The sequence below is a fragment of the Pan paniscus genome, chromosome 20 (assembly GCF_029289425.2).
Source record: "Pan paniscus chromosome 20, NHGRI_mPanPan1-v2.0_pri, whole genome shotgun sequence".
NCBI classification, from domain to species: Eukaryota; Metazoa; Chordata; class Mammalia; order Primates; family Hominidae; genus Pan; species Pan paniscus.
This window is the reverse complement of record NC_073269.2, coordinates 5,939,567-5,960,485: the sequence shown is the minus strand read 5'-3', so window position 1 is coordinate 5,960,485 and position 20,919 is coordinate 5,939,567. Positions and strand designations below refer to the sequence as shown.

At 58.3% G+C, this 20,919-nt stretch overlaps 1 protein-coding gene across 4 annotated transcripts; it reads left to right on the top strand.

Annotated features, from left to right (window-relative positions):
* The first annotated feature begins 2,519 nt into the window (after positions 1–2,519).
* Positions 2,520–19,059, top strand: MBD3 (methyl-CpG binding domain protein 3). Of its 4 annotated transcripts, none has more exons than XM_034951830.4 (7): positions 2,520–2,767; positions 10,538–10,697; positions 11,075–11,212; positions 13,040–13,130; positions 14,481–14,658; positions 17,199–17,402; positions 17,579–19,059. In XM_034951830.4, the coding sequence occupies exons 1-6, from the start codon at positions 2,754–2,756 to the stop codon at positions 17,395–17,397; spliced, it is 780 nt and encodes a 259-aa protein (XP_034807721.1). In that variant the 5' UTR covers positions 2,520–2,753; the 3' UTR covers positions 17,398–17,402; positions 17,579–19,059. The 4 variants fall into 4 exon arrangements, 3 of the variants coding, with proteins under 3 accessions (XP_034807721.1, XP_034807719.1, XP_063455815.1); XM_034951828.4 differs by having other exon boundaries at positions 2,520–2,863; XR_010110802.1 differs by lacking the exon at positions 17,579–19,059 and adding an exon at positions 16,563–16,837 and having other exon boundaries at positions 2,705–2,863; positions 17,199–17,336.
* The last annotated feature ends 1,860 nt before the right edge of the window (positions 19,060–20,919 follow it).

The following is a 20,919-nucleotide window of genomic DNA, read 5'->3' as shown; positions in this document are numbered from 1 at the left end:
ATTCACATAACATAAAATTAACCATTTTCAGGTGTGCAATGGAGTGTTTTAATACATTCACACTGGTATGCAGCCACCGCGCCCAGCCTGGAATTGGCCATTTTAAAGACTATTTTATTGACTTACTTTAGACAAGGTCTCGCTCTACCACCCAGGCTGGAGTGCATTGTCACAATCATAGCACAATTTTAAAAATAATCTTGGCCGGGCGCGGTGGCTCACGCCTATAATCCCAGGACTTTGGGAGGCCAAGGCAGGCGGATCACCTGAGGTCGGGAGTTTGAGACCAGCCTGACCAACATGGAGAAACCCCGTCTCCACTAAAAATACAAAATTAGCCGGGCATGGTGGCGGGTGCCACCATAATAATCATCTCCCTTGCATGGGGGCAGGCCTTGCACTGGCTGCCCTAGTCAAGTAATCCCAGCTACTTGGAAGGCTGAGGCAGGAGAATCCTTGAACTCGGGAGGCGGAGGCTGCAGTGAGCCGAGATCGCGCCACTGCACTCCAGCCTGAGCAACAAGAGCGAAACTCCGTCTCAAAAAAAAAAAAAAACAAATAATTAAATTTAAAAAATAATAATAATCTCCTAGCCGGGCGTGGTGGCTCGCGCCTGTGATCCCAGCACTTTGGGAGGCTGAGGCAGGCACATTGCTTGAGCTCAGGAGGTTACAGTGAGCCAAGATCACGCCACTGCACTCCAGCCTAGGCAACAAAGTGAAACCCTGTCTCAAAACATAATTATCATCTCCCTTGCATGGCGGCAGGCCTTGCGCTGGCTGCCCTAGTCAGGTACCACGGCTGGTTCTGGGGTGTAACTGCCTGGCTTTGAGTCCACGGCATAGACTTTCCTGTCTCCTTGGGAGCACTGATTCTTCCATGGCAGCCCAATGCTATGCAGCCTCGGTCTCAGGCCAGTAACCAGCTCCTGAGCTTCTCGGGAGACAGAGCTGGCTGTCTCACACCTCACCTCACCTCACGACGAGGTGGGGTGAGTGGGGCATCCGACCCTCATCCACCCATCCATCCTGATTTATTCAGTGCTTCTGTGGTCAGCACAACATCCCGAAAATGTGCCCGTTCCGTCGGCCGCTGTGGCTCACACCTGGAACCCCAGCAGTTAGGGAGGCCGAGGTGGGCGGATCACTTGAGGTCAGGAGTTCGAAACCAGCTGGCCAACAAGGTCAAATCCCATCTCTTCTAAAAATTCAAAAAAATTAGCCGGGCACGGTGGTGGGCGCCTGTAGTCCCAGCTACTCGGGAGGCTGAGGCAGGAGAATTGCTTGAACCCGGGAGGTGGAGGTTGCAGTGAGCCGAGATCACGCCATTGCACTCGAGCCCGGGCAACAGAGCGAGACTCTGTCTCCATCAGTCAATCAATCAATCAATAAATGAATGTGCCTGTCCTACTCCCTGGAACCTGCAGCTAAAGGGACTTTGAAAATGGGATGAGATCTTCAGATGGGAAAGCATCTCAGATCGGGTGGACCCAATGTCAACAAAAGAGTCCTTAGAACCAGGACAGTTTCTCCAGCTGGAGGCAGGGGAGCACAGCAGCTAGACTCAGTCCTTGAACACCTGTGCAGGCCTGCCCAGCCCTAGCCTTGGGAGCGACGCTGTCAGGGGGAACTGATGGGGGGCAGCCCACCCGTTTCCATTTCAGGATCCCTCTGGCTGGCTGGGGAAGGGGTTAAGGGGAGACAACAGGGGGTGGGCGATTCCGCAGGAAGGTCCTGGAACTCTCCCGGCCAGAGATGGTGGCTGGACTAAGGTGCAGGGGGTGGTCGGGGAGCGGGGCGGGGGGGCTCAGATTCCTGGATTTTGAGGGTTCAAAAAGCAGCTGGACGGGGCGCGGTGGCTCACGCCTGTAATCCCAGCGCTTTGGGAGGCCGAAGTGGGCTGATCACCTGAAGTGAGGAGTTCGAGTCCAGCCTGGCCAACATGGTGAAACCCCGTCTCTACTAAAACTACAAAAATTAGCCGTCCGTGGAACCAGCTACTTGGGAGGCTGAGGCAGAACAGCTTGAACCCGGGAGGCGGAGGCTACAGTGAGCCAAGATCGCGCCTCCGCACTCCAGCCTGGGTGACAGAGACCCCGTCTCAAAAAAAAAAAAAGCTACTGGAGGGAACTTGGGGGCGTGGAAGGGGTGGTCACGGGGGAAGTCCCCCAGATTTGGACGCTCGTAAAAAGCTCGGAAGCTGGGAGACCAGGAGGGCGGGGAAGTCGAGGTCCAGTCACTGGGCCAGAGTCCCCAAGACTTGGGCTGGAGAAAAGGACCCCACTATTCCGAAAGCATGTCCCCGCGCACGCGCACCAGGCGGCCAGGAGAGACAGGGCACAGTAAAAGGAGCCGCGCGGACTCCGGGCACAGCTGCTGGGCACTGGCAACTCGCAAGGCACAGCGCGCAGGCGCGCACGCCTCTTAAGGCCCCGCCCCCTCCCAGCGCGCTGATTGGCGGGGCCGTAGAGGGGCGGGGGCATGGCGCCGCGGCTGCGCAGCGCGGGGCCCCGCGCGGGCGGGTGGGCGGAGCGGGCCCCCCGAGCGGGGGCTGGCGAGCGCGGGGAGGGGGCCGAGAGGGCGGCAAAGCCGGCGCGCGCCCGGCTGGGGGCGGAGGGCGGGGGCCCGCGGGCCGGAACAGCCGCGGCAAGTGGCGGCGGCGGCAGCGGCAGCGGAGGCAGCTGAGGCGGCGGCGGCGAGCGGGGGTCCGGGCGGCGGCGGCGGGCCCGGCGGCGGGCCGAGGAGCCGGGCGCAATGGAGCGGAAGAGGTGGGAGTGCCCGGCGCTCCCGCAGGGCTGGGAGAGGGAAGAAGTGCCCAGAAGGTCGGGGCTGTCGGCCGGCCACAGGGATGTCTTTTACTATAGGTGAATGAGCGCGGCCTCAACGGGCGCCTCCCAGCGGCCTCTGCGGCGGCCGCGGCGCCCCTGCCCCGGGCCGCGGCCTGGGCCCCGCGCGTGCGTCGTGCGTGCGTGCGTGCGTGCGTCTTGCGTGCGGCGCGCGGAGCCCCAGTGCGCGTGCGCCGCTTGTTGGGCCGCATGGCTTTTGGCCGGCCGTTCGGGGACTGGCTGCCGGACGGCGACTGCGGCCTTTGTTCGTGCGCGCTGGGCCAGGGGCGCCTGGCGGCGGCCAGATGCTGCCGGGGGGCAGGGGTGGAGGGTGGGCTGTCCCTTTGGTTCCCGTGAGACGCAGGGGGTGCCTTCTTGGGGCGCTCCTGGGGTGGCGCGGAGCCCGAGGGGGTGGCCAGCCGGGATTTCGGGGAGCAGTGCTCATGGGCGGATCGGGGAGGGCGTGCGTGAAAATAGGGTTCTTGGGCTCGCCCCAGTCCTGGGAATAAGCGCCTCAGGGTGACTGGTCTCCCGCGCAGCGTTGCTTTTTTTAAAGGTATTCCCCTTGACTCCTTCCGAGGCCTCTGATCCTCTTGGGTCGTGGCCCCCTCAGGGTGGAGACCTGAGGCTTTCGACTTTCCGAGCCCACCTAACGGTAGTCTTTGCGTGGATGTTATTGGTGGTGGAAGGCTTTCAGAGACCCCCCCCCGTCCCCAAATTGGAACAAGGCGCTGCTCAGAAAGGTCGCAGGGAACCCCCTCCGTGGAACAAAGACTTAGTCGCCTGCTGCAGCCAAGTCCCAGACAGTCGGCCACCTGCTGTTTGTCCTCTTTCTTTTTTTTCCTGGCTCGGGAAAGATGCTTTTGATTCTGGGCCAGCTTTGATTGCGCCCTCCCCTTGGTTCAGTGTCCCGTGGCGCCTTCAGGTCCCCCAGGAGGGGAAAGCGGAGGACGCCTGCCATGTGCCGAGCACCTGGGTAAAGGGGGGTGTGCGGCTGGTCCCCCTTTTTCCCACAGCTCGGGGTCGTGGGCAGGAGACCGCCCAGGTGAGGGCGGGTGGTTTCCACGAGCCAAGGAGGGGCAGAACGACCGCTCCGTCCACTGTGCACTTCGGTCCTCTGTGGTTCTTGACTGTCCCGGTTTGGGGAGATAAAGTGAGAAAAGTGAGCGGGGAAAGGATGGCTGTGATCAGAAGCAATGTGTGGGGCCTCGTCCTGCAGGAGGAGCTCAGGGACTGGTTCCTGGAAAGTTGGAGGACAGCAAGAGAGGGGAAACTTGGTCCCCAAATGTGTACCCTTATGAGCTGGAACCCTGTAATTGCAGGCATTGGCATAGCGGGACTGCAATCCCTGTCTCTGAGGGACAGGCTCATGCATCCCCCTTTGGTACTCGCCCCCTTCACTGGCTCTCTGGCTCTTTAGAAAGCCTGCAGCCCTGTGTTCTGTCCTCTGTCAGGAGGAGGCCGGGCCTGCCTCCACGCTCCCTCCAAGCACGTTTCTGGGCTTCCTTCTCCCAAAGGCTGCCGTAGAGTCCACGGCAGGTCTGTGTCGGCCTCTGCAGCCCCTTGTCAAAAACAAGCCTCCCCAGCACCAGGCGCTGCCTGGATCCCGACCATTCAGTCAGGAGTGAGGCCGGGTCCTCCCGCTTACAGGTGACAGCCAGGGCACCAGCCACTTCCCATTACAGCCGTGGGTACACGTCCTGAGATCTGCAGTGACACATGCTGAAATCTGGGAGGGCAGATGACGGGGCCTGAATGAGACTGGGGTCAGGGAGGGCTTCTCTGAGGACGTGACATTGAGTGACAGGGAGAGGCGTCCAGGCAGCAGGAACCCCCTAAGAGGTGGCTGCAGCTTGGGAGCTAGAACCAAGGCCAGCTTAAGCGGAGTATCCTGAGGCTGTCATCACCCCACCTCTCTCATTCCCACTCTGGGCCCTGGCCCTGAGCATGAGGGTCTAGCAGTGGAGAAAAGCAGGGAGAAGCTCCTCTACAGGCTAGAGATTTCAGGTTTCTCTGCAGAGGGTGAAGCCAGGCAGCCCAGAGCCGCCCTCTGCAGGTCTGGGGCCTCAACCCAGCCCTTCATCTGAGGCTGCAGGCTCCCAGACTGCGTTCTCTGTTGGGGGTGCCTGGGGGAGAGTTCAGGCCATGTTGCCCACTTTTTTCTATACGTGTGGTTTTATCAAGGCTGTTCTTTTTTCATTGAATAAAATCTCAGGGACATCTTTTTGTGTCAATAGATGGGCATAACCTTTATTTAAAATTGAGATATAATTAACATTCCACAAAAGCTACCTTTTCTGTTTTTTTTCTTTGAGACAGGGTCTCACCCAGGCTGGAGTGCAGTGGTACAATCACGGCTTACGCATTCTTGACCTCCCAGGCTCAGGCGACCCTCTCAGCTCAGGCGACCCTCTCAGCTCAGCCTCCCAAGTAGTGGGAATTACAGGCACGTGCCACCATACCTGGCTTATTTTTATAGAGATGGGGTTTTGCTGTGTTGCCTAGACTAGACTGGTCTCGAATTCCTGGACTCAAGCAGTTAACCTGCCTCAGCCTCCCAAAGTGCTGGGATTACAGGCATGAGCCACTGCCTGGCCAAAGCCACTTTTTAGAAATGTACAATTCAGTGGGGTTTTTTTTTGGAGATGGAGTTTCACTCTTGGCCCAGGCCACAGTGCAATGACGCAATCCCAGCTCACTACAACCTCTGCCTCCCGGGTTCAAGCGATTCTCCTGTCTCAGCCTCCCGAGTAGCTGGGATTACAGGCGTCTGCCACCACGCCCGGCTAATTTTTGTATTTTTAGTAGAGAAGGGGTTTCGCCATGTTGGCCAGACTGGTCTCGAACTCCTGACCCCAGCACCTCAGCCTCCCAAAGTGCTGGGATTACAGGCCTGAGCCACCACACCCGGCCCCCAGTGGTTTTTAGTACATTGACAAAGTTGTGCAACCATCACCGCTATCTAATCCCAGAACATTCTCATCACCCTGAAAAGCAGCTCTGTCCTCATTAGCAGTCACTCCCCACTTGTTACTCCCCCAGCCCCTGGTAACCACTAACCCCCTCTATCTTACATTTGCATTCATTCATTCATTTATTCATTTTGAGACAGGGTCTTGTTCTGTCACCCAGGCTGGAGTGCAGTGGTGCAGTCACAGCTCACTGCATCCTTGACCTCCTGGGCTCAAGCGATCCTGCCTCCTAAGCCTCCAGCATAGCAGGGACTACAGGCATGTGCCACCATGCCCAGCTAATTTTTTATGTTCATTATTATTTATTTATTTTGAGAAGTAGTCCCGCTTTGTCACCCAGGGTGGAATGCAGTGGTGCAATCTCGGCTGACTGCAGCCTCCACCTCCTGAGTTCAAGCGATTCTCCTGCCTCAGACTCCTGAGTAGCTGGGATTACAGGCCCCCACCACAACCCCCAGCTAATTTTTATATTTTTAATAGAGACGGGGTTTCACCATGTTGGCCAGGCTGGTCTTGAACTCCTGACCTCAGGTGATCTGCCCTCCTTGGCCTCCCAAAGTGCTGGGATTACAGATGAAAGCCACTGCGCCTGCCTTTTTTTTTTTTTTTTTTTTTTTTTGAGACCGAGTTTCGCTCTTGTTGCCCAGGCTGGAGTGCAATGCTGCAATCTGGGCTCACTGCGACCTCCACCTCCTGAGTTCAAGGAATTCTCCTGCCTCGGCCTCCCAGCTAGCTGGGATTACAGGCATGTGCCACCACGCCCGGCTACTTTTGTATTTTTAGTAGAGATGGGGTTTCACCATGTTGGTCAGGCTGGTCTCAAACTCCTGATCTCAGGTGATCGGCCCTCCTTTGCTTCCCAAAGTGCTGGGATTACAGGTGTGAGCCACTGCATTTATTCTTTTTGAGAGGGTGTTATCGAGATACAGTTTATGTACCATACAATACAGTCATTTAAAGTGCACGAGTCAATGGTTTTTCAGCATATTCACATATTTACGGATATGGGCAGCTATCCTCAGATTCAATTTTAGAATTTCCATCACCCCAGAAAGAACCCCAGGCCCATTTACCACTGCCTTGTGTGCTCACCCCCAGTCTTAACAACCAGGCTGTGATCTGTGTCTCTTGTTCGCCTTACACCTTTTTTTTTTTGTTTTTTTTGGAGACACAGTCTTGCTCTGTCGCCCAGGCTGGAGTGCAGTGTCATGATCTCGGCTCACTGCAACCTCTGCCTCCTGGGTTCAAGCCAATTCTGCCTCAGCCTCCCGAGTAGCTGAGACTATAGGCACGTGCCACTGTGCCCGGCCAATTTTTTGTATTTTAGTAGAGACGGGTTTCACCATGTTGCCCAGGCTGGTCTCGAACTCCTGAGCTCAGGCAATCCACCCACCTCAGCCTCCCAAAGTGCTGTGATTACAGGCGTGAGCCACCGCGCCCGGCCTTGTTTCCCTTCATCTTAAAAGGCAGAACGGCCTCTCTTTGGGGTGACCGGAGGCAAAGAGCTGTTGGGAGTGTTTTGTGGGGTCTCTTCTTCCTTCCTTGTGGCTACATGAAGCCTGAGTCTCAGCCTCTGGTTTCTTGGTTTCTTTCCACTGCCGTGGGCAAACCAGCTTCGATTTAACGTCAGCCAGCCCAGAGAGTAATTAAAAGAGTTAAGTCTCAAAAGTAAATCTCCGGGAAGAGCCCTCAGTGGTTTCAGACCCCCAGGCACTTGTCCTCGTGCCCTCCCTGAGGCGTCCTGTCCTACTGGACATGCTGGAGCCTGCCTGTGTCCTTGTGGACCATGGAATTTGCCCGGGGTTGGGGGGCAGGGGTGGAGAGAAATAAAACTTCCTGTGATCTATGTATCAGCCCAGTACATAGATCCTGGATAGAGGCGATTGAGCTAAGCATGGGACCAAGCATTTCTGTGCAGTGCCTGCAGAATTGAGTTTCCTTCTGGCTATGGGAGATTCTTCTGAGCTGTTTCAGTTGTCTGACATCTGGCATCTGCCATGGGCCAGGACGTCTGCGGCAGGGGCAGAAGAGGACAGGAGGAGACTGCCCTAGAGGATTCTGGGAAAACGGGAAAACAGCAAAACAGAGCTACCCACCAATCTCAGGCTGATGCATTATTAATAAAAGTGACTGTTGACTGAGTTTGTAGACATAATATGTTTGAGGTACCTGGCCTAGTAAACACCATACAAGTGCTATTATTTCTAAATGATTTTATCAAGATAAAAGACACCAGCCAGGCATAGTGGCTGCTGCCTATAATCCCTTTGGGAGGTTGAGGCAGGAGGATCTCTTGAGATCGTAAGTTGGAGACCAACCTGGGCAACATAGCGAGTCCCCATCTATGCAAAAAATTTAAAAATTAGCTGGGCATGGTGGTGCACACTTGTAGTCCTGGCTCCTCAGGAGGCCAAGGCAGGACAATCCCTTGAGTCCAGGAGGTCAAGGCTGCAGTGAGCTGTGATCGCACCCCTGCACTCCAGCCTGGGCGACACAAGGAGACCCTGGGTCTGAAAGGAAAAAGGAAAAAAAAAAGAAATGAAGCAGCAGGGCATGACGACTCCCACCTACAATCCCAAAGCTTTGGGAGGGAAGATGGGAGGACTGCTTGAGCTCAGGAGTTCCAGACCAGCCTGGGTAACATGGTGAGACCCTATCTCTATTAAAAAAATATAAAAATCGGCTGGGCGCGGTGGCTCACGCCTGTAATCCCAGCACTTTGGGAGGCCAAGGCAGCCAGATCATGAGGTCAGGAGGTCGAGACCATGCTGCCTAACACTGTGAAACCCCATCTCTACTAAAAATATAAAAGATTAGCCGGGCGTGGTGGTGGGCAGCTGTAGTCCCAGCTACTCGGGAGGCTGAGTCAAGAGAATGGTGTGAACCCGGAAGCCGGAGGCTGCAGTGAGCCAAGATCGCACCACTGCACTCTAGCCTGGGTGACAGAGCGAGACTCCGTCTTAAAAAAAAAAAAAAAAATTAGGCCGGGCACGGTGACTCACACCTGTAATCCCAACACTTTGGGAGGCTGAGGCGGACAGATCACCTGAGGTCAGGAGTTCGTGACCAGCCTGGCCAACACGGTGAAACCTGGTCTCTACTAAAAATACAAAAATTAGCCAGGTGTGGTGGCGGGCACCTGTACTCCCAGCTACTCAGGAGGCTCAGGCAGGAGAATCACTTGAACTTGGGAGGTGGAGGTTGCAGAGAGTCAAGATTGAGCCACTTCACTCCAGCCTGGGGGACAGAGTGAGACTCCATCTCAAAAAAAAAAAAAAAAAATTAGGCGTGGTGGCTTGTGCCTGTCGTCCTAGCTACTTGGGAGACTAAGGTGGAAGGATCACCCTAGCCCAGGAGTTCAAGGTTGCAGTGAGCTGTGATTGAGCCATTGCATTCCAGCCTGGGCAAGAGTGAGACCCTATCTCCAAAAGGAAAGAAAGAAACGAAGTCCTGTCCCTATCAGCAGCCACTCCACATCCCGCACCCCAGCCTCTGGCACTACGCGTCCCCTTCCTGTCTCTGAATTATCCTGTTCTAGACATTTCTTAGAAATGGGATCACACACTGTGTGGCCTTTTGTGTCTGGCGTCTCTCACTGAATGTGGCATCCTCAAGGTGCATCCACGCTGTGGCCTGTGTCAGAGCCTCGCTCCTTTTCATGGCTGAGTATGTCCCATCGTGTGGATGGGCGTTTGTCCGTTCATCCATTGAAGGCGTCTGGGCTGCTTCCACCTTCTGGCTCCTGGGGACATCCGTGTAGAAGTGATGGTGTGGATGCGTGCTCATTTTTCGGGCAGATACCTAAGAGTGGCGTGGCCGGGTCATCTGGAAACTCAGTGAAGAGCTGTCAGGCTTTTCCAACATGGCTGTTCCATCTTACATCCCAACCATGATGACGATGTGTTGGGTTGGGTGCTTGTCATCCTGTAGTGTGACCTCATGTGACACACAGGGCAACCCATTGGTGGGTGTCCTTATGTCCTGGAGAGGATGAGTTGCCGGCGCTTGTCCGTGGCAGGCTGAGAGCAGAGCCCCGTGTCTGAGAGCAGGTCTGTGTTTACCTGGCTGCCTTGTTGCGAGCTCTCCAGTCGGGTTATGCCCAAGCAGCTGTTAGGGCCTGGCCCCAGATCTTAGAACGAGACCCCTTCCCAGTCTGGCCCTGCTGCTGTAACCCCAAGGTGGAAGAAGATTGCTTTTAGGGCTGTCCCTCACATACCTGTTCTCCGTGGGGTCTTTTCTCAAGAATGTGACCTAAATTCCATTTCTGGAATGTTCTGGACACGTGAGCCATCCTCCCAGAGCCGGGGCCCAAAGTCCTGTAGGTAGTAGCGTTTGTACCCGAACTAAGCGTCTGCTGTGCCTGACGCTGCCAGGGCCTACGGTGGGGAGGATTCAGAGGGGACCGGGGTTGGGGGTCTGGAGCAAGGATCCGATGTGGAGGCTGGGGCTAGGGCCAGGGTGTGAGGATCGGGGCCAGTGCTCCGGGTCTGGGGCTGGCGCCCAGATCTAGGGGCCAGTTGTGGGGTGCTGGGGTCTGGGATGAAGGTCTGGGGTCACGCCAGGGTTGGAGTCTGGGGCTGGGGCCAGGGCCTGCCTGGGTTTGGGGTCAGGGCCGTGTTGGGGTCTGGGGCTGGGGTCGCGACCTGAAGCTGGGGCTGGGACTGGGTTTGGGTCTGCGGCCAAGGCCTGGGTTTGGGGTCTGGGGTCCGCCCGGGGCGCCGACCGTCCCGCCTCCCCGCAGCCCGAGCGGGAAGAAGTTCCGCAGCAAGCCGCAGCTGGCGCGCTACCTGGGCGGCTCCATGGACCTGAGCACCTTCGACTTCCGCACGGGCAAGATGCTGATGAGCAAGATGAACAAGAGCCGCCAGCGCGTGCGCTACGACTCCTCCAACCAGGTCAAGGTGAGTGGTGGCGTCACGCAGGTGACGTCGGCGCGGGGCGTTCTAGGCGGGGACGCGGCCATGACGTGAGCTGCAGGCGACACAGCCCGGAGTCCTGAGCGCAGGAGGTCACAGCGGGCGGAGGGCACAGAGCGGAAGGCGCGGGCCACAGGGTGCAGAGCGCAAGGCGCATGGCGAGGACGCGGCCCGCGGCGGGGGTTCCAGAGCCGGCCGGACCGACCCTGCGGGAGCGGCCTCCCCGGACCGTGGGGGTCCTGGCGGGCGCGGGGGACACGAGGGGCGCCGGCAAAGCAGGGGGTCACCCGGGCCCCGCACCCCCTGAGGCTCCGCGCCGCCGGGGCGCCCCCAGGCCGGACTGCATATCCTTCCTCCCGCAGGGCAAGCCCGACCTGAACACGGCGCTGCCCGTGCGCCAGACGGCGTCCATCTTCAAGCAGCCGGTGACCAAGATTACCAACCACCCCAGCAACAAGGTCAAGAGCGACCCGCAGAAGGCAGTGGACCAGCCGCGCCAGGTGAGCTCAACGCACAGCGACCCCAGCCTTCCCGGCCGGGTTGTTCACTTTGGTGGGTGGACGTTTGGAATAAGGTCGTACGTGGAGCGGACGTAGTGAGCGCAGGAGTTCCAGGCTAGCCCGGGCAACATGACGAGGCAAAAAAACAAGTAAAAAATTAGCTGGACGTGGTGGCGCCCGCCTGTGGTCCCAGCTTCTCGGGAGGCTGAGGTGGGAGGATTGCTTGAGCCCAGGAGGCTGAGGCTGCAGTGAGCTGTGATCACACCACTGCACTCCAGCCTGGGGGCAGAGCAAGACCCAGTCCTGCGGTCCCCTCTTGGAATGTGCAGGGTATTGGTGCCAGGATACGCCCCACCCTCAACCCCCAGATACCAAAATCTGGGGATGTTCGGGCCCCTCAGAAAATGGTCTAGTATGGCCTCACGCGGTGACTCACGCCTGTAATCCCAGCACTTTGGGAGGCCGAGGCAGGTGGATCACCTGAGAGGTCAGGAGTTTGAGACCAGGCTGACCCAACATGGTGAAACCCCGTCTCTACTAAAAATACAAAAATTAGCTGGGCGTGGTGGTGTGCGCCTGTAATCCCAGCTACCCGGGAGGCTGAGGCAGGAGAATCACTTGAACCCGGGAGGTGGAGGTTGCAGTGAGCCGAGATGACACCACTGCACTCCTGCCTGGGCGACAGAGCGAGACCCGGTCTCAAAAATAAAATAAAAATATTTTTTAAAAATGGAAATGGTCTAATGTTTGCACGTTACCTGCAGGTATTTTCTAGCTTGCTCATGAGGTGTGGATGCTTGTGACGTTCCTTGTGTGTGTTTTATTCATTTTTTTAAGTTTTTCACTTTCGAGACAGGGTTTCTGTATGTTGCCCAGGCTGGTCTCAGGCTCCTGGCCTCAAGTGATCCTCCCACCTTGGCCTCCAAAACTGTGGGGATTACAGGTGTGAGCCAACTCACCTGGCCAGTTGTTGTATTTATTTTTTTTTCCCCCCAAATATTTTCAGTCTGCCGCTGGTTGGGTGTGTGGTTATGGAACCCACAGATACAGGGGGTTGACTGCCCTTATGTGACTGTGTAACCTACTTCTTAAAAACCTGAGAACCGTGTGTATTTTCTTTTTGTTTTTTCTTTTTTTTTTTTTTTTTTTGTGACAGAGTCTCGCTCTGTCACCCAGGCTGGAGTGCAGTGGCAGGATCTTAACTCACTACAACCTCTGCCTCCTGGTTTCAACTGGGTTCAAGTGATCCTTCCACCTCAGCCTCACAAGTAGCTGGGATTTCAGGTACCCGTCACTACGCACGGCTAATTTTTTTTTTTTTTTTTTTTCTTTTTTGAGATGGAGTTTTGCTCTTGTTGTCCAGGCTGCAGTGCAATGGTGCGGTCTCAGCTCACTGCAACCTCCACTTCCTGGGTTCAAGTGATTCTCCTGCCTCAGCCTCCCAAGTAGCTGGGATTACAGGCGCCCGTCACCACACCGGACTTTTTTTTGTATTTTTAGTAGATAAGGGGTTTCACCATGTTGACCAGGCTGGTCTCAAACTCCTGACCTCAGGTGATCCACCCACTTCGGCCTCCTAAAGTGCTGGGATTACAGGTGTGAGCCACCCCATGTGTATTTTTTATTCTTATTTACAAACGTCCACTGGATCCCTGGCTGTGGAAAGCCTGGGCAGGGTCTGGAGACCCAAGGCAGTGGGAGGGGAGATGCCCCATTGGGACCCACATGGGGCAAGGAGGCCAGGTGGGCCTCCCTGGAGCCCAGCAAGGACCTGGAGTGGGGAGAGGGCAGGGCCACTCTTGAGGTTCACATATGTGTCTGGGGCAGCTCTTCTGGGAGAAGAAGCTGAGCGGCCTGAACGCCTTCGACATTGCTGAGGAGCTGGTCAAGACCATGGACCTCCCCAAGGGCCTGCAGGGTGAGCGGGCACCCTGAGGGGAGGCGGAAGGGGATGTGCCGGGTGGGGTGGAGGCGCTGCAGGTGCCCTCATCTCCTGGCAGGGTGGATGGCTGTTCCTGCTTTGGGTGCTTAGGGCAAATCTGCCAGCGACTGGGGCAGGAGGAGGGGACCCAGTGGGGTTGGGGATGGGTAAGGGCGCTTGGGCTGGGCCCTTCATTCTTGACCTTGGAGACCCTGCGGGTGGGGCTTTGTGGCTTCCAGGTGTGGCGCAGGCCTGGGGCTGTTTTCACCTGCAGGACGTGCAGTTTTGCCATGGAGATCCTAAATAAACAAACAAGGACAGCTGACTTTGCTTCTGTACTCTCCCAGCACGTCCACACCACAGAACAAAGAATGCAGCTCTTGCATGGTTTTGGTGGTTGTTTTTTGAGACAGGGTCGGCTGGGTACAGTGGCTCACACCTATAATCCCAGCCCTTGGGGGGGCTGAGGCAGGAGTTTCACTTGATCTCAGAAGTTTAAGACCAGCTTGGACAATATGTGAGACCCCATCTCTATAGAAAATACAGAGCAAGGCCAGGTGCAGTGGCTCACGCCTGTAATCCCAACACTTTGGGAGGCCAAGGCGGGCGGATCATGAGGTCAGGAGATCGAGATCATCCTGGCTAACATGGTGAAACCCTGTCTCTACTAAAAATACAAAAAATTAGCCGGATGTAGTGGCGGCCGCCTGTAGTCCCAGCTACTTGGGAGGCTGAGGCAGGAGAATAGTGTGAACCTGGCAGGCGGAGCTTACAGTAAGCCGAGATCGCACCACTGCACTCTCCTGGGCAACAGAGGGAGACTCCGTCTCAAAAAAAAAAAAAAAGATACAGAGCAAGACCCCATCTCAAAAACAAAAGGCAGCCTTTCCGTGGCCCATGCTGAAGTACAGTGGCGCCGTTACTACTCACAACAGCCTCTACCTCCCGGGCTCAAGTGGTTCTCTCAGCTCAGCCTCCTGAGTAGCTGGGACCACAGGTATGCAGCGTGACACCTGGCTAATTTTTGAATTATTTTGTAGAGACAGGAGTCTCACTGTGTTGTCCAGGCTGGTCTCAAACTCCTAAGCTCAATCAGCCCTCCCACCTCGCCCTCCCAAGATGCTGGGATTACAGGCGGGAGTCGCCACGCCTGGCCTAACTTGCTTTTTTTTCTGTTATGAATGTAGTAACACAAGCGGGAGAGGGAATTTAGAAATGAAACCCAAGTTGGGGTTCCTTCCAAGAAGGTGGCAGCTCCCATTCTTGGGGCATTTCCATGGCCTGTCTGGGCCACAGCTGCCCCGTGGTGACCTCTCCACTTGCGGCTGTTTGTCCACTGCCTGGCAGGGGTGGGACCTGGCTGCACGGATGAGACGCTGCTGTCGGCCATCGCCAGCGCCCTGCACACTAGCACCATGCCCATCACGGGACAGCTCTCGGCCGCCGTGGAGAAGAACCCCGGCGTATGGCTCAACACCACGCAGCCCCTGTGCAAAGCCTTCATGGTGACCGACGAGGACATCAGGTAGCCCCTTGGCCTGGTCCCCTGCTGCTCCACCCTGTCTCTTGTGGCCGTGGGGACCCTGAGTGTCCCCATGTGCCTGCGTGCTTCCCGTCTCCCCACGACGCTGCTGGGGTTTTGAAACAGAAACAGGGCAAGGGGACCCATCGTCGGAGCAGTATGAACCGTTTCACCTGCGTCCTGGGTTCAGGGCGAGCCAGGCACCCCTTGGAGGAATGTTCTTGAAAAGAGTGTGGTCCTTTGAGTCCGTGAGGACTGGCTGTGCTGGGTGCTGGGCTCCATGTTGGGCCCTGGAGACGGAGGGACAGGGCAGGCCAGGAGTCTCTGCCTTCAGGGAGATGGCTCTGGGTGCCTGCTGAGGGGCAGTTCTGATGTGCAGAGCCTCGGAACGAACAGCAGGGAACACGGCCGCTCAGAAACAGGCAACAGTCAGGTGAGGCTGAGCAGCCCAGGGGTGAGGGGCCCTCCTGCGGGGCCTCAGGGCCGAACCCACTTCCAGTGTGTAGAGTGGACGCAAGGCCGCCTGGTGACAGAGGCGCCTGCAGGAAACTCTGGAAGTGCTGGAGCGAAGACGGGACCTTTCCCGTTCAGTGCAGCACACGGCTTAGGTCAGAGGAAGGAAAGGAAACTTGACGGTTCCAGAAAGAAGGAGCCAAGACCCGGAACGGCCAGGGAGGCGCTGGGCACGCGGGTTTCCTGTGGCAGCAGCCAGGGTTAAAGGCCCCTGGGCACAAGAAGAGACCCTGTGCCCCCACGCAGGGTGAACAGATGGACCTGAGACGCCACCCCCGCAAGCACACAAACTGTGGGCCCCAAGGGTTCCGTCCAGAGCGGCTGGCGGCATCCTCCTCCGGCCGTGGTACCTCTGGGCCCCCTCTTTTGGGTTTGAGGTCCATTTACACTCTCTGCGCGCTCAGAGAACTTCGCGAAATGAAGATGGTGAAATAGGAAGAATTGTCAACAAAAGAAAAGAACAAGACTGTGAAAAATAGCAGACAGATCATTAAAAGCCCTGCAGAACTTGCAGAAATAAGGCCGGGCACAGTGGCTCACGCCTGTAATCCCAGCACTTTGGGAGGCCGAGGCGGGAGGATCACCTGAGGTCAGGAGTTGAAGACCAGCCTGGCCAACATGGTGAAACCCCGTCTCCACTAAAAATAACATAATTAGCTGGGTGTTTTGGCACATGCCTGTAGTCCCAGGTACTCGGGAGGCTGAGGCAGGAGAATCACTGGAGCCCGGGAGGCGGAGTTGAGATCCTGCCACTGCAATTCAACCTGGGTGACAGAGTTAAAAAAATAAAATAAGAACTTATAGAAATAGGAAAGGGCATTGAAATGAGGAACTCGGTGGTGGGTTCCGCAGGAGGTAGGGTCCTGTCTGGAAAGATGACGAGCAGGTGGTGGCTGCAGTCGAGTAGGTGAGCCAGGGTGTTCCGGGTGGTGGGGACAGAGTGAGAGGGAGCAGCTCAGGTCTGCAGGAACCGCTGGAGAGAGACCCCGGAGGCAGGGGGCGGCTGAGCCTCGGCCACAACTGGGGAGAAACACAGTCAGCTTTGCCTGGGAGTGAAAGCAGAACAGAGACGGGCTCTTTGGGCAGCCAGAGAGGGAGGTGGGCAGAAGCACGTGCTGCGGCCCTGGAGGCGGCAGGCAGAGGAGCGGCCACCCTGGAGTGCCTGGCATCAGCTTGTAGGCCCCGAGGAGGAGGCCCCCCATCCCTGGTGGTGGGTTGAGACGAGGGTGTGGATTCTTTTTCTCAGGCCCCCCGAGCCATGGTAAAGGAGTGCACGCTGGTGCATAGTGGGCAGCGGAAAGGTGACCCCCGGCCTGCGAGGGTGGGGGCTGCTGCGGGCTGATGGTAGCTGATTTTGGTGAGGCTTTTTTTTTTTTTTTTTTTTTTTTTGGCAGAATCTGGCTCTGTTGCCCATGCTGGAGTGCAATGGCGCCATCCCAGCTCACTGCAACCTCCGCCTCCCGGGTTCAAGTGATTCTCCTGCCTCAGCCTCCCAAGTAGCTGGGACTACAGGCGGCCGCCACCACGCCCAGCTAATTTTTATATTTTTAGTAGAGATGGGGTTTCGTCATGTTGGTCAGGCTGGTCTCGAACGCCTGACCTCAAGTGATCTGCCCACCTCGGCCTCCCACAGTGCTGGGATTACAGGCATGAGCCTCTACCTGGCCTGGTAAGGGTTTTCCTGCCCCACTCAGTGCCTGTCAAGGGACAGGAGCAAGGGTTTACACATCTGAGCCCCGGGGAGGCTCAGGGCCAAGTCTGGGGACTGAGGGGTCAGGCCCCTCCCTTGGTCCCAGTAGAGGTGGCAGGGGGGCCATCTGGGAGGGTGGCGGACGCTGGCGATGGCCAGCGGCAGCCGGTCGTTCTCTGCATGGATTGTGAAGGGAGGGGTAGCATGGGCCAGGGCTGGTCCTGGGGGTGCCTGTGGATCCCTCGGGCCTCCCCTCTCAGCTGAGGTCCCCACGTTCATCCTGTGTCCACGTCCTGCTGGCCGCTCACCTTGGTGTAACGCAAGGTCCGTGTGTCCCCAGGAAGCAGGAAGAGCTGGTGCAGCAGGTGCGGAAGCGGCTGGAGGAGGCGCTGATGGCCGACATGCTGGCGCACGTGGAGGAGCTGGCCCGTGACGGGGAGGCGCCGCTGGACAAGGCCTGCGCTGAGGACGACGACGAGGAAGACGAGGAGGAGGAGGAAGAGGAGCCCGACCCGGACCCGGAGATGGAGCACGTCTAGGGCAGGTGCTGCGGGGCCACGGGGGCTCCCTGGAGTCGGGTCCTGGCAGTGGGGACTGCCTGGTGAACACAGATGTGCTTGGGATGACGGGTACCTCCCAAGAGCTTCCCATCTCCCTAGAAGAGCCCAGGCGTCCCCGTCCCGTGGAGTCGCTAAAGCCAGCCCTCCCTGTCCTTTCCAGAGGCCCTGCCGAGAGCCCGTGCTGCCTGCTGGAGCCGCCTGCAGACGCGGCCCTCGGCCCCACGTGAACCAGGCTCGGCGGCCAAGCCCAGCCTTGGAGACACCCGGGAGGAAGGCCGTGCTCCTGGCTCCCTCCTCGGCCTGTCCCCACTTCCCGGGGCCTCAGGGCACACAGCTGGGGCTGCCCCCACCCGAAAGACCCTCCACACTCGTCCTCTACAGAGTCCGGCTTCGGGAAGTGCCGGGTGCTCCTGGGCCCTGCCTGGCTCCCTACGACCTTTGGGCTCGAGGCCAGCTCCTCCCCATGCCCGCTGTCCCAGCTCCTTGAGACTGGAGAGCAGCCAGCAGGTGCCCGGCAGCTCGGCGCCAAGGATTGCTGACAGCTGGGAGGGTTTCTCGGTCTGGAGGCGTAGTTTTGAAACTCACATCACCCACTGTGCAGCGTGAGGACGGGACTCTGGTCTGCTGTGGGGGGCGTGCAGGACGGCGCCACCCTCTGCCCTGCCATGCGGCTGGTGGTGCCACAGACCCTCACCGTGCCTGAGTGGCATGCCCAGGAGGCCGCTCTCCTTCAGTAAATCTAACACAGTCGAGGCACGTCATCGGGCGGCCTTCCCTGTGTGCCAACGCCAGCCTTCGCTTCTGAAAACCAAACTCCAGCCGCTGCCAGTCGGGACTTGGTCGCCCGGCGCTGCCAGAATGCTCCACTGCCAGCCGGCCCCCCTGCCTCGGTTTCCCTTCTGTTTAGTGGCGACACAGGCACCCAGCTTTGGGGTGGTGCTGACGCTCCCAGGGGTGCCAGGAGCCACTGGGACAGGGTGAGGCTCCCAGATGCTCCTCGAGGTGCCCGGCTCTCCAGGGAGCTTCTGGCCCAAGGCCGTCTGAGGGATCTGCTCCTTAACCCCCCAGTGCCTTGGCGAGGGCAGGTTCCAAGCCACAGACGCCTGCCCTGAGTGGACTCTGCGGCCAGTCCCTGGTGCCCTCCTGGCCCTGGTGCCCAGTGAGGGCTCCTACAGGTGGGTTCATTGGCCTGGGCCCAGCGAGCCCCCACCTGCATTGACCTTAGGCCCATAGAGAGGGCCTGTCCCGGTGCTGCCCCAGCCAGGATCTGGTCGCTGCCCCAGGGGGACTGATGGGCAGAGTCGCCCCTGTGGCTGGACTGTGACCATCCCTGATGGGGCCTGACCGCGGGAGCTGAGGAAGCGCCGCTCCACCGTCTGCCCTCCGAGGACCCCCATGGAGGCAGTGGGCTGGCAGCTTCCTGCTGCTCCCTGTCAGAGTCAAAGCACAAATCCTCAGGACGGGCTCAAGGGCCAGGGCAGCCGAGGGAAGCTCCAGGTGGGGACCACGTCTTCCTGAGGTTGGTGCCCACTGGCTGGGACCCTTTGCAGTGGGGTGGCCTCCCCTCTGTCTGTCTGGTGGAGGGAGCCGTGGGCGTGGGGACGTGACTGAATAAAGCCACCGTGGGTGGATGTGCTTGGAGCCTGGAGTTCGGTGCGTCCGCTAGACTTTGGTGCCCACGTTTGAGCTTCTGTCTTTGGTTGGGTGATGAAAGGCTGAAAGCGGTGTGGGGACAGGGCCAGCAGGTCCCCCAACCTCGCGGACATTCACAACCCAAGAGTCAGGCTTGGGGGTATTCAAAGAAGACCAGGCCGGCCTGGGCATCTGTGGGCAAGGGCCGTGCCCCCTGAGGTGCCGCTGGCTCGGCCTAGGGATCGTGGGTCTTGGCCCTGCTGCCCCGGTGAGGAAGATGGGCTGGGGCTCCGAGCCAGCACCGCTCCTTCCAAAGGAAGGGAAGCAGGAGGGGCTGCCTGGCAGGGAGGGCCCCCCAGGTCCTCAGGTCCTGCACAGCCGCTGCAGGGAGGGGAGCTGTGCCCCGGGACCCTGGACTTCAGCTCACTAGCCATGGCCACTGGAAGCTGCTTTCTGGACCTGAAGGCTGGGAGGCCACCCTCCCCTCACCTGCCCGGCACTCAGAGACACTCTGTTTCCCTCTTCCCATCTCCCACTGTGTCCCTGTCTCCCTTGGTCTCTCTCTGTCTCTGTCTATCCCTGTCTCTGTCTCTCCCTCTTGTCTCTCTCTGTCTCTGTCTCCCTCTCTGTTCCTCTTTGTTTCTTGCTCTCTCTCCTGTCTCTCTCCCTCGGTCTCTGTCTCTGTCTCTTGCTGTCTCTCCCTCTCTGTCGCAGCCCAGCTTCCTGTCACTGACAGACCCCGATCAGTCCCTCTGATCCCGGGGTTCTGGCCATGTCCTGGCCTTGGTCTGAGATGTGATGATCCCTACCCCTGCCACAGGGCCCTCCCCACCGGAAGCCCATCCAGGCCCTGGGCTGTCGCTGTTGACGAAGCTTGAGGGTCCTTTCCTCTCTCCCTGAAACCTTGGGGACCCCCACAGGCCAAGGCAATACTGGCCTTTGCTAGAGGTCGTGCCCAGTGAGAAGTGAGTTGTAGGCGTGGGCACCTGGGGGACCAGCCCAGTGCTCAGGCCCTCGTCAAATTCTCTGCCCTGGAAAAGTCTCAGACCCTCAGACAACCCCCTGGGCGCACCCAGGCTCCACACTTCAGCCCCAGAACCCAGACCTGGCACGGGGCGGGGAAGCCTGAGCTCCCAATGCTGGGATCTTTCGTGGGGGCCTCATGACCAGCCTGCCCTGTGCGGTCCCAGGCCCCATCCTCAAAGGCCACTTGGCTGCCCCCAGCCCCGCCCTTGTCTCAGCCCCAAGACCTTCTGGGACTTTTTTTTTTTTAGACAAGAGTTTCGCTCTTCTTTCGCTCTTGTCGCCCAGGCTAGAGTGCAGTGGCGTGATCTGGGCTCACTGCAACCTCCACCTCCTGGGTTCAAGCCTCAGCCTCCCGAGTAGCCACCACGCCCAGCTAATTTTTGTATTTTTAATAGAGACAGGGTTTCACCATGTTGGCCAGTCTGGTCTCGAACTCCTAACCTCAGGTGATCAGCCCGCCCCAGCTTCCCAAATTGCCGGGATTACAGGTGTGAACCACCATGGCAGCCCTTCTGGCACTTGCCAGCAGCAGCAAGAGCCTCACGTGTCCCCCGCCTCCCCTCAGACCAAGCTCCCCACCACTGCCGCCACAGAGGGTACCAGGGAGGAGAGGCCTCAGGACCCCCGTGGCAAGGATGCACCTCCCAGCCCTCGGCCCAGCCACACGGACCACAGGGCTCCCGAGTCTCAGCAACACCAGCTAAGGGGCATCATGCCTCTCCTGCCACACCCAGGGCCCGTGCCTTGCTGTCCCTGCAGCCCCCAGACCCAGGCAGACAGGGACAGCCCTTCTGACCACCCCACACACTCGCCACCACAAAGATCCCTGGGGATGCCCCTCGC